At 42.2% G+C, this 13,769-nt stretch overlaps 1 protein-coding gene across 1 annotated transcript in view; it reads left to right on the forward strand.

Moving 5' to 3' along the window:
• Positions 1-13,769, forward strand: part of bckdhb (branched chain keto acid dehydrogenase E1 subunit beta) — a 55,775-nt gene that overhangs the window by 36,134 nt on the left and 5,872 nt on the right. Inside the window, exon 10 of the mRNA XM_029452390.1 lies at positions 4,740-4,826. Within this exon, the coding sequence (XP_029308250.1) occupies positions 4,740-4,826 (87 nt within the window). The remainder of the gene's footprint in view (positions 1-4,739; positions 4,827-13,769) is intronic.

Raw genomic sequence — 13,769 nt, forward strand, 5'->3', positions numbered from 1 at the left:
CAGCATGTCTTCCTAAGGTTGTATAGAAAGATTCATGACGTGTTTAACAGTCCTGTCCTCACTCGAGACGTATAATTTCTCCGCTTGGATGCATCTAACTGATTATCTTCTTACCGTGTCCAAGATACTTCCTGTGGCTCCACCACTGTGCTAAAAATAATGCCCCCGTTCTGAGTCCCAATTGGACTGACATGAAAGGTGGCCGTCGTGGGCAAATAACATGACTGGATGGCTTTTGAGAAGGGTCAAACCGCACAATGAGAGTGGATGGTTGTGTCTCCTGAAAACCCATCCAGCAGTCGGAAGCAACTGGGTTAAAGGCTACTGCCACAATTACTATGTAGAAGTTCGGTCTCCTGTCAGAGAGGCAATAACTACTGTATGTCTTTTCTTATCCTCTTGAAACGTGTGTAATTGAACCTCAGGCGAACTTGAGGTGAGTTGAATGAGTTGAGATGCAAGTGCCATGAGTAGGTTGCAACCTGACAACAGAAGCCATTACATTTACTTTTCTATAGACCGTGACTACATTGAAGTGAAGAGACAAACATGTTCCCAAAAAATACTGATAAAGACAAATGTAAAAAAAAACCTCCATCCATCGTGCCAAGAGAATAAATCAACAACTTTGGTGATACCCTTATTTTCCCGACAACTGTTGGATGGATTGCCATGAGATTTGGAACAGTATTCCGTGGTGTCCAGACGATGAAACCTAATACTTTAGCTGATCCTTTGACTTATCTTCAACGGGTCAAATCTTTTTGTCCAATACTTCGGTTTCTAGCGCAAAATCTACAAAATTAATGATGTTTTCATCAGCCTCTCACCTGTACTTTGTGCTTGGTGCTAAACAGCAAATGTTCATGTGCTAACGCGCTTAACTAAGATGGTGAAGACTACAACTAAACTAAACATTGGCATGTAAGCATTTACAGTGTGAGCACACTGTACTTTGATGTTAGCATGTAATGCAATGCGTTGGCCACAGTTTACTTGATTAGTTAGAAAGAACAGTGAGGAAATGCAACGGTGTATTGTTTTTTCCCCCTCTGACTGAAATGGAGTAACTTCAAATCACCATATGAACTACATCGCCATCCAGGAGCCACATTTCTGAATTACCGCATTTAAAAAAATAAATAATAATAATTGTCATAATGTGCATGCAGCACTACTGAACTGCAGCCAGCTACAGTATATCTCAAAAGTGAGTACACCCTTTAGATTTTTGCAAATATTCTGTTATATCCTTTCAGGGGATAACATTATCCTACTGAAACTTTGATATAACTTAAAGTAGTCAGTGTGCTGCTTGAATAACAGTATAGATTTATTGTCCTTTGAAAATTACTCAGTACACAGCTGTTAATGTCTAAACAGCTGGCAACAAAAGTGAGTACACCCCATAGTGAACATGTCTAAATTGTGCCCAAAGTGTCAATATTTTGTGTGACCACCATTGTTATCTAGCACTGCTTTAACCCTCCTGGGCATGGAATTCACCAGAGTTGCACAGGTTGCTTCTGGAATCTTCTTCCACTCCTCCACGACGACATCACGGAGCGCACGGATGTTGGACACCTTGCACTCCTCCACCTTCCTCTTGAGGATGCCCCACATGTGCTCAATTGGGTTTAGGTCTGGAGACATACTTGGCCAGTCCATCACCTTAACCTTCAGCTTCTTCAGCAAGGCCGTTGTCATCTTGGAGGTGTGTTTAGGGTCATTATCATGTTGGAAAACTGCCCTACGGCCCAGTTTCCGAAGAGAGGGGATCATGCTCTGCTGCAGGATGTCACAGTATATATTGGAATTCATGTGTCCCTCAATGAAATGCAGCTCCCCAGTGCCGGCAGCACTCATGCAGCCCCAGACCATGATGCTGCCACCACCATGCTTGACTGTAGGCAAAACACATTTGTCTTGGTACTCCTCACCAGGGTGCCGCCACACACGCCGGACACCATCTGACCCAAACAGGTTTATTTTGGTCTCATCAGACCACAGGACATGGTTCCAGTAACTCATGTTCTTGGATTCATTGTCTTCAGCAAACTGTTTGCGGGCTTTCTTATGCATCGGTTTCAGAAGGGGCTTCTGTCTGGGGCGACCATACAAACCGATTTGATGCAGTGTGCGGCGTATGGTCTGGGCACTGACAGGCTGACATCCCACTTCTGCAACCTCTGCAGCAATGCTGGAAGCACTCGCACGTCTATTTTTGGAAACCAACCTCTGGATATGACGCTGAGCACGTGGACTCAACTTCTTTGGTCGACCCTGGCGAGGCCTGTTCCGAGTGGAACCTGTCCTGGAAAACCGCTGTATGATCTTAGCCACTGTGCTGCAACTCATTTTCATGGTGTTGGCAATCTTCTTATAGCCAAGGCCATCTTTGTGAAGCGCAATAATCCTTTTTTTCAGCCGCTCAGAGAGTTCCTTGCCATGAGGTGCCATGTTGTCCAGCATTCAGAGAGAATTGTGCCCAAAACACCAAATTTAACAGCCCTGCTTATCATTTACACCTGAATCCTTGTAACACTAACGAGTCACATGACACCAGGGCGGGAAAACAACATCATTGGGCACAATTAGGACATGTTCACTATGGGGTGTACTCACTTTTGTTGCCAGCTGTTTAGACATTAACAGCTGTGTACTGAGTAATTTTCAAAGGACAATAAATCTATACTGTTATTCAAGCAGCACACTGACTACTTTAAGTTATATCAAAGTTTCAGTAGGATAATGTTATCCCCTGAAAGGATATAACAGAATATTTGCAAAAATCTAAAGGGTGTACTCACTTTTGAGATATACTGTACTTGGCTCTTTGCCTGCGACTGTCACTTTTGTTTAAGTAGCAGGGTTTTGGGTCAAGTCTAATAACTGTGTCCCAAGCTTTCCCCAGGCCCCAGAGCCTGAAACTCTATCCCACGATATTGTAAAAACAGTGGCAGGCTTCTTTTGTGTCAAAAGCATCTGAAGAATGCACTCCTGATGCAGCTAGAACTATGATGGGCCTCCCACCGGGGAGATGAGCAACAGAGATATCAGGGGGATGCTGGTGTCACTGTGTAAATTTGTGTGTGTGTGTGTGTGTGTGTGTGTGTGTGTGTGTGTGTGTGTGTGTGTGTGTGTGTGTGTGTGTGAGTGTGAGAGATGGGGACTGGGTTCAGGGTGGAGTAGAGGATTGGGAGGCACCGCACCTGTATGAGTCATCGCACTAAGGCAAAACTCACAGCCACATGTCATATTAAGACATCGCTCTCAACCCCTCGTTTTATTTCTCCTCACTGTGACGGCTGACAACTGTTGTTATTGTCTTCCAGTGTTGTTATTAACTTCCACATTCCTGAAGATAGTGTCATATAATCAGTGATTGTTGTGCTCTGAACTCATCCACCCCTACTTGTTAAAGATTGCTGCATATGTAGCCTCTGTAAACTGACACGATCATTGAATTTATCTTTTCTAATTTTAAGAATCTTTGTTTCTTAATACAGGCTTTTCCAATGTGCCCCACCAGAAAAAGGCACTTGGCATTGCATCAAGTATTAGGGCCCCAGAGTGACACAGTGCTGACTCATTTAGCTCCCAATGCCAGTGTGTAACAGTGGTACAGTTAGCCACAGTTATTCAGTGCTTCACAGCCAAACCCAGGACCTCAGCAATGTAAACAGTTGCCTGTTTATCATCAGCATGAAGCCCCAGAATGCACCTGTGTTTGATACTATGCGGTCCGGTTAAAGGGAAAAAATGTCAGGCCCGTGCTATATGGATATGTAACGCTTATTTTCAGGGGGTTATTTAATTATAGTGGCTGTTTGGCTTGGCTTGTGGCTTTGAGGGAAGGGGAAGTATCTAATATTTTCCCTGCGGTGTTCAAATGGTCAAATAGATGCATATTCTTAAACATGTACCAGGGATTCCACTTACATAGACATTTATTTTAAATCCTATTGAAAGTTGTAAATTCTCAAAATGATGTTGAAAACAACATGTACATCCCTATTGGTAATGATCCCAGTTGAGTTTTCAGAGGTGTTTCTCCAGTTTATTGCTGGATACAAATAGAAATACAACAACTGTGCAGAGGAGAGGAAAGGTTTGCTGAAGTTGCATAGAACAGACATAGCTTTGGTCTGGACCAGTGGCAAGTGGATGAGATTATAGTATTGGTTTTATGATGCAGTAGATAACGGGTGGAGCAGAGGCATCCTTCTGTAGTAATGTCAGGTTGCAGAAAACCCAAATGTAAATGCCTGGGAGACTGAGACCTCTAATGTCCATGATTGTCCCGTTGGCCCTGTTTACCAGCCTGAATCAGCCCTCCAGTTCATACTGTAGTGTCCATATCCATTTTATACATGTACACACAGCGACACAGCCGGGCATACATGCAGTCTGAGGGGAGCAAGCAGATGTAGCATATCACAGCAGGCCGCATGTCCCACTCTTACTTGGTAACAGCCACACAGCAGACACCGATTGTGCAACTGGTTATATGCAACTGTAAATATTCCAAAAAATATTCACACAGGTGAATATTTTCGTTCCGCCCTCCCATTCAGTTACAATGTCGACACTGAACTCCGATGTGCATAACTTAGCCAACTTGCCCTGTTCATAATTTGCAGATATTGCCAACCATATCAATGAATGGCTTTGAAATCATGAAGGAGAGGAACACTGAACCTATTTGTAACCATCTGTATATATCTTTTGTTTTTCAGTCGGTGGTGAAAACCGGACGTTTGCTCATCAGTCATGAAGCACCAATAACCGGAGGCTTTGCTGCTGAAATCAGCGCTTCAGTACAGGTGAGTGGATGCCGTCTGTGTATTAGAACATACTGCTTTCATGAGATTGTATTGCGATCTGTGGCACGCAGGGGTAGGACGTGGTCTTCAAAGCCATTTGTTGTAATGGGTTGCAATGGTTTAGGCAATTAAAATCCCACTATGTAATAAAGCTATAATAGCCTTTCACTGCGTGCCCCAGAGCAGTGGTGGCCTCCCCAGGAGGGCGGGGGAGACTTGAAGGGAGGCACAGAGGCAGAGGTGTGAAGCAAAGATACTGTGTGAGGTGAAAGGGAAAGGCCTCCCACCAACATCGTCAACAGTTGGAGCAGTGACACACAGCTAATGGGCAATTACGGTACGATTGCCTCAATTTGCATCAAAATCCATTACATAGAGGCTTCCAATAATATGCTTAGAAATCACAGAACTGAGGCTCCTTATTTTCAAGAACCTGCCTGAGAATATTCAGTATCAAAGTAATCCACTGGTCTGTACATTTACGGGAACATTGAAAACAGGATCTACTAGTAGCAAATACGGTCGGGGCGAAGAACATTGAAAAAGGTCCATCCCTTTTTCTCAAGACATTTAAAGAAAACCTTTTGACTTTGTTTTTTCAGTCCCAAAACCCAAAGATATTCACTTTGATATGATATAAAACAGAGAAAAGCAGCACATCTCCATATTTCAGAGGCTGTAAATACAATTCTCTGCCATTTCTGCATGAAAGATTAACGATTATTCTTTTGTCAATTAACCAATTGATTAGTCGACTAATCGTTGCAGCTCTATGTTGTACCAAAACTTGGATCATTATTGTCCAAAATAGAAGTTTGTTTTTTGACCATACTAAGACTCAGATTTTCTCCTCAACATTATCCAGATATAAGTGTTGAAAACCTGTGGGCATACGCGCTAAAGCAGGGGTGCCCAAAAGGCGAGGGTAGTGCGTAGTATATATATTCCCCCAACGGAACCCCGCGCCCCGTAAAAAAGTTTTGTTTTTTTAATTGCCTTGCGCAGTCACATTCCACACACACACGCACGCACGCACACACACACACACGTGCAGAACGGAGGAAAGGAGAGGAGAGAACTACGCACCAGCACCCCTCGTCCCACGAACCTCAGACAGCAGACAGCCCCCCCCCCCCCCCCCCCCCCCCCCGTCGCAGCATTATTTTAACCCAAGCCAACAAAGTGTGGGCACCCCTGCGCTAAAGAAATCAAACAATTTGAAGTTACATAAAGCTATTCTTTTCAAATCACTCTTTTAGAACATGTATAGTACCACTGACGAGCAAACAATAGCTTTTATGAGTTGAAAATGGAGATGATAGATTTGGCTGAAAGCTTCTAAACAAAAGGGAGTGAAAACTAAGCAAAACAATCTAATGACTCAAATTATGAGTGAATACTAGAGAACTAGTTAGATTCTATAGAGGAGCAGCTCCATTAGTGGCCTACGTAGCTGCACAGAGAGTGTTTTGTAAGTGTATACTACTCATCTGAGCGTGTTGATACAGTGGGTCTAACTATCCATATAAGGTTCACGAAATTTTGCGTGTTGCTGGCAATACAAAAGGCCTTGACACTGTAACCAAGACATGCTGTAGACAGCCAATGACAAATTCTGAGCTAAGTGTGATGCATGACTAAATGAGAACTCTTCCCCTTCCCATCATCCTAATTATATCTATCTTTGTGTGGTGAGATAATTGTCTTCAGTATGTGGGGTGTTTTCTCCATGTGAGGCTCTTAGCAGGGAGTACTGCTCTCCAACTCTCCCTTTATGCCCTCGTCTTCACAATCATGGCACTAATGGTATGCACAACACTGTATGTGCTACCTGGAGCCGTTTCCTTCTTAATGAGCATGAACTCAAAAATTGAGTCAAATCCATCGATCCTCTCCTCATTTACTGCAGGTCAGTTGTTGCTCTCTCCCCTGTCAGCGAAGGCTTACATGGCCAATGACTCATCCTCCTCATTTCCATGTTTTCACATTGTGTACGGGTGATGTAAGTTGTTGGTGTGTTCACTGATTGCCTTGATCTGCAGTTTGTACATTGCCTCAGATTTTGGAAATACTGTTTTGAAAGGATACAGCTTGGCAGATACAAAATCTGCCTTATATTACAGATATTCCTTCTTCAAAGAGAAAGGGGTATACTTGTTTTTTGGCTTCTTCACAAATAGAAGTACGCCTTTAATACCCAATAAGCCATTCTTCAGTACTGATGTGTTTAGTGCCATACATTGCAGTCAGTTTCCAGCACATGGGACTCCAGCATGTCTTATTAAAAACCCATCTGCTTTACCTAGTAGTCGATATCAAGCTTTGCCTTGTGCCAATACCAGACAGATTAACGACTCTGATAATCTCAGAGCCTCGTTTCTCACCTCAACTTGACATTTCAACCCAAAAGCCATCTTTTCTGTATCTTGCAGGAGAGGGTAAGGAGTTTTTTATTTTGGCAAAAATACAAATGTTTGGCATATAACAAAACCACGGAACTGAGTCACCACTGGAATCTATTAAAACCATTATGAACCCACGCTGACCGAAGCCCCCACAAGCTGCAAAGGAACAAACTAAATAAAGCATTTTAAAAACAAGGATACTCAAGAAGATAAGATTATGAGTCTTAACTATTTCCAGAGAGCACAGTAAGGTCACAATTTGACTAGAGTATTATGACTCACTATGAAGTAATGAGTTTCTCACCCAGGAGTAAATCAAGATCAGGATTTTCTCACACAATTCTAAAGTAAGCCATTTTCAAATCAAAACAAAACATTAATTGAATTGTCTTTTTATGCAATCTACCAATATGTTTTTGACATGTATTTTTATTATCACCAGAACAAACTGCCACCTCAAAACTTACCATAAACCTCAAACCTTACCAAAACAAAAAAGGTTGCCGGCTTATTGGAGCCTGTTCTTGATCTGGCGAGAGAGCAAAACCCCCAGGTCTGACTGACAGGCACATTCTTGTTTTATGTCATGGAAGGATGAGAGAGCTACATCACACATATATATGATTTAAGCTACACGTAATACCACAGAGCATCTGCTAGTTGTGTGTATATACTGTATATGTTTTCCTCAAGCAGCCAAAAACTGTCCGCTAAGCTGTTAGCCAAGTAGTGTTCAATGTCATTTTAGTTTTGTTGGTTGGCTCAGATTTAGTCCTGTCAGACTGAGTTGAGGGCTGAGATCCATAAAGCATGTTACTATGACAACCGCCAACCATGAGTGGAAATGTCAATAGCTGTGGGATAACTGCAAATTAAGTTTTAATTATGCAAATAGAAACACTAGAAATGTCATATGAGTGAGATTTCTTTGTGGCATACAGAATGGAACTTTTAATGCAATCCTATTTACCTTTGATAATGTGATGGGAAGCTAGTAAAAATACAGCCTGTGGCAGGAAGGTTCTGAGTCTAATTCAGATCAACAGCAGTGTGGATGTTAAAGGTCCTAGTTGTACCACAGCTCCTTGTTTACTAGTGTGGCCTTGTACCCCTCAAGGGACATAAAGAGAAACTGGTTGAAAGTAAAGCCTTTATAGTCTAAGCACTGTTGTGTGGAAGTGCTTTAGTCTATTATTTCTCGAGAGAGTTGCTTCAACTACTACCTATCCAACTCAGGCCCTTCCTCTAAGATCCATTTATGGACGTTTCTCTTTTGTATAAAGAACAGAGGGGTGTTTATTAGGGCTTGGCAAGTTTCCTTTGTCAAGCTTTGGCTTCGGCCCTAGTGATTTAATGTTTCATTGGCTGGCCCTTTCCTGAGTGTTTGGCTGATGACTGGACATACAAAGTATAGCAGAAGTAGATGTGGCTAAAGATGATGCTTTCATGGACCTCAGGGATGCACAGAGAGAAATGGTAAATCACCCCCCTTCCCTTAACTCTCCACAACAGACCTGACTGTAGTTGATTCAGAATCCAAAAAAGATACTTCTGCTGATCATTTGTATTGGTATATAAAAATTCCAATAAATAGTGAAATGCTGTATAAATGTGACCGCTGTGTATTACAAAAACTCTGCTTTGAACATTAGAAAAAGGTGCGGTTGACATAGCAAGTGTACCATTTCTTAATGGTAGCTAAAGTTGTCTGAACTACGGTTCATTATCCACACAACCATATTTTACACTGCATTCTGTGGGGCCCTTGGATTGCCTGGTTTAAGTTCCACTGGTAGTTATTTCCAATAGTGTGTAATTTGAAGTCCAACATCCAACCCGAGCACACAGAGTTGTGGTACAGTTCTGGGACGTGCTTGAAAGACTACTGACTCCACTCTGGCCCAGTTGGTGTTCACCGAAGATGAAGGCTTACATGTGTTCTGCCATAAATACCTTCTCAATCAGAATCAGACTACTAGTTGCCTGTCCGGCTTGTCTGAATGAGAAGCAGAGTAGCCACAAGACCTGATGCTTCCAACTGTAAAAGTCATGGCGTTCCATTCCCATGTCTTTCTCCATCAGGGGATGCACTAAACAGCCTTTAAATGACTGTTTATACAAGGGGGCTCTTTTAAAAGACTAGAGAATTGGATACAGGTACCACCTTGTTGGGTAAGGAGGTTATATAATGGTGGTCTGCTGCTACTTAATCCCGTCAGTTCTCCAATAGCCTAAAGCCCGATTCACTCATTAACCATTTCTTACATATAACTGCAAGGTGGCGTGCAAACATCTGAACTGAAATCACAGATGCAAGTTAAGGGCATTTTCTCTGTTGACTTCAATGTCAAGTTCTCTCATTCCAAGTCTTCTGGCATAGTGAAGGTCAGAAATAAAGAAATGCAAATTGCTTTATCTGGATTTCATGTTGCGGAAATAGCCCCAGGGTGCATCTACATCATTCACTGCATGTCATGCTGTCAAATTCATACCGTAAAAAGTAGGTTTTCAGTCAGGCCTGCACGGAAGCAAAGTTATAGAAATGCTGCAATTGTGTCTTGATGAGACAAAACCCTCTTATGAGGGTAATGTGTGGACCTTCCATCTGTCTGTCAGTAATTCAAAGAAGATGACATCCATATCCAGCTGCGCTCCATGACCAGTCTATTCAAGTACACTCCTGTTCAACTTAAACATTCCCATGTTTGTATGTTTCCATTGGATGAGACTGAACTTTGCCCAATAAATAAGCTTTTACCTCTGTTAGCTAGGTGCCAGTTATGGCATGCAGTACTGACGTTTGAATGATCTTTAAAACGAGACTGAACTGCTATAGTGAGCTCATGGGTAAGGAATCAATCTTTTAAAAGCTCTTGAAGATCGTGACCCAAAGAAACATGACAGTCATGGTAAAGCATGCTGTAACTTATGTGAGCAGAAAAATGGAACATGCCTGAAGCATAATGTAGCATCACTCTTCCATGAACCTTGGCTTTTTTTCTCTACTCGCATACACTTTTAATGCGCTTCATTGACCTCTAAGCTATAAGTGTAGTTTGATCTTAACCTCATCTAAAGAGGTTTAGAAACGTGTCGAGCAATTAAAACTAGCCTCGGCCCGAGCTGGTTTGGATGTCTTTCTTAGCTGATACAGCAAATGATATTGGCACTTTCCCATCCATCTGACTGCAAACCCCCAATCTGTGTGTGGACAAACTGATTTTTGTGCGACAGATACACAATATCACTGCAACACTAAGCCCCCGCTGTGAAGTATTTTTTAAATGAAATCCTGCACCACTGCAGGATGCAAGGGTTTTGGCACTGCCAGGTTGACATATTTTTATTCTGACATTTAAGTATATTACATATAATGATGCACTTCCCAAAAGATAAATACCGATTTGAATGAAATCTGAGTTGTGTGGCCATTCTCTGTCCAGCTGTGGTGGCCGGCAGTCAGACTACTGTACTTTTCTCCCAACTCCAGTCAATGTATTTAGAGGAGATTACAGATGTGATCCAGACAAAAGGGCAAACTCCCTGGTACTGTCTGACTGGTTGTCTGTAGTTGGGCAGAGAATAGATTTTAAAGTGGTAATCTCAATGGACACGGATAATCTCATCATCAGCTTCATCAATACACAGAGATGAAAGGAAAACAAGATACCTTGGGGTGTTATTTTGATTCAGTGATGGAAAAAGTTTCCACCTGTCAGTAATTCAAATAAGATGACACATCCAGCTGCGCTCCATGCCCAGTCTATTCAAGTACACTCCTGTTCAATTTAAACATTCCCAAGTTTGTATGTTTCCATCAAATGAGACTTAAATTTGCCCAATAATTCAGCTGTTACCTTTTGTTAGCTAGGTGCCAGTTATGGCATGCAGTACTGACGTTTGAATTCATTTTAAAACATGACTGAACCGTTTTAGTGAGCTCATGGGTAATGAATTGGTCTTTTAATAATGCATTTAATATCAGCTCCTGAAGATCGTGATTAGGCTTCATTTCACCAGTGGTACAGTGGCTGTTGTCAGTGCTTGTTGGACAGAATCTGTCTCGGGTAGGATTTGTTGAGCTCTTCTCTATTCAGTGTACATAATGTTAAAGCTGAAAACAGTTAATTAGCTGGGTTGAGCAGACCGGGCAATTCATAGGCTGCAGGAGTCCAGCTTCCAGGCAGCACAGAGCCCTGCACAGCAGATCAGGTGGAGCTCCCCCTGGTTTTCTGGTTTCATTCTCACTTGCACCTTTTGTTCGCAGGCTTTTTGTGTCAAAGAATCTATTGGAAGACCTTAAGGCCCTGTCACACATATCCGTATATGAAAATTTGTCAGAGTCCAAATACGTCCAACTTTTCATCAGATCGGAAAAGTGAACATATACAGATACGCATGTCTAACCTATTGATAGTGTATCACTTACTTGTACAAAATGTATCAGACGAATACCCAACAAATGCATAACGTATACAAAAATATGGCGTATACAAAATATCGGCAACACGCTGGTTTACGTAGCTATAAGGGAAGGCATAAGTAGTATTCGTTAAGAGCATGCGGTGTTACGCTGGGGTGCGCTGTTGAACGCTGATGTTTTGAGCATGTTCAAAATTACCGGACGTACCCGACGTGTGCTTCATAAGATATGCAGACGTTACACATAAGTTACGCTACATTAGACAAACGTGAATACGGAATATGCACGTGAATACTTACCTACGTAAATATAGTACGTAAATACAGTACGTGAATACAGTAGAGGTACATTAGATATAGGCTACGTCGGCTGACGGTGAACCCTACAGCCAATTTATTGATAACGAGTGGATGACCTATTCGTATCCTATGTTAAGCTTATCCCTAACGACGGAGTAACTTATTAAACGTGTTTCTACAGTACAGCTAGCGTTTAACTAGCGTTTGGGAGCTTATTGGGGTTTGAATATAGTATATAGGGTCCCTGTGAGTAGCTCATACTCACTTCTTCACAGCATGTCTTGATGAATACATCAACCCATCATCAGAGAGCATGGAGGATGCTGAGAGACTGCGACAAGAGTACATTCTATCGGTTCTCCAGCATCAGCATGACGTGAACCAAATGGCAGTTTTCCAGCTCCGTTGGCCAGACGCTCTGATACATTTTGTATAAGTAAGTGATACGCTATCAATGGGTTAGATATACGTATAATAATTTGTTATGTATACGTCAGCTACAACACCGCTGTGGAAAAGTTGGAAGTATTTGGACTCTGACAAATTTTGAGCTACTTTTCATATACGCCGGCATGTTTCTGCCATACGGAACTGTGTGACTGGGCCGTATGTCTGCCGTGTTTGGCGTATCGTCTGCGACCTTCGAACGATCACAACTTACCCTTAATTTATATCAACTTATTGCCAATATTTTGTATACACCAGCATACGTTTCTGTCATACGGATATGTGTTACAACTTGACAACACAATAATGGCTGGTTACTTCATATATCACCAATGTCCTTACTACTCAAGTGTTCTCCAGATTTCTTGGTCATCTTTGCATGGGGCCCAGTAGGGACGTCACAATACCAGACATTTAGTAATTGATACCAATTTCCAGTAAATTTAACTCGTTCCCGATACCTAATTTGATACAATGGAATTGTACTTCAACAAACATTCCTCTATTAAAACATTTGAACAAAAAACCCAACATTGGTATCCGCCTCAAACGGAAAGTACTTCCATACACAACTCTTACTGTTTGGACGAGTGGAGGTGGAGATGTCGCTGCAGCTGCACTTGTCGCTATCTTCAAAGTGTTGTTCGTCTGTGTTTGTATGTGTTCTTCTTCTTCCTTTGGCATTTAATGGCAGACTAGAACACTTGAAGGCGTATATGCTGCCCTTATACCTGCCAAACATCAGCATTTTAGCGTTGTCATTGTGAGTATGTATACACCGCGGTGCCTTTATACAGCCTCACAGAGCTGCTTTGCGTGACTGTAGACCTGTCGAGCGGTAAAACCTCTCACTGTACCATGTCAACTTTTACAGGCTGTAAAAGCATCAAAACACAATGGGCTCCTCGTCAGACTGACATTCCCCTTGACTCTGCCAGATATCTTATGATAAATGAAAAGCGTAGTGTAAAACATACAAGTCCTGCTCTGCCAAATGCCAAACTCCTCCATGTCAGCCAATTGTTGGGTTTTTAATGTGGGATTACATGGATGGCTGAGTTTCTGATGCTGTAAGTTTTACATGAAATGGGTCCAAATATGTTCCCTGTTCAGAGACAGTCTGTGCACAAACAGGCAATACGCAGAGAGGGTGCTGCGCAACTTCCTCACAGTCAACTTTGAGTTGTTTGCAGGTCAGTTTCATCTGAAAGAGGGTACTTCAGGTCTGTTTCTGCAAATCTGTGCACGCGTCCAAGTGTGTTCATTTAACTCATCAGGGGGTTTGTCCCATTTGCAGTGTTTTGGCCAACTTCATTCTGCTTTGTCTCCATGGGAGGAGGTCAAAAGCCAATATGGAGACACGAGTCAT

Source organism: Cottoperca gobio, chromosome 16 (assembly GCF_900634415.1).
Source record: "Cottoperca gobio chromosome 16, fCotGob3.1, whole genome shotgun sequence".
NCBI lineage: Eukaryota > Metazoa > Chordata > Actinopteri > Perciformes > Bovichtidae > Cottoperca > Cottoperca gobio.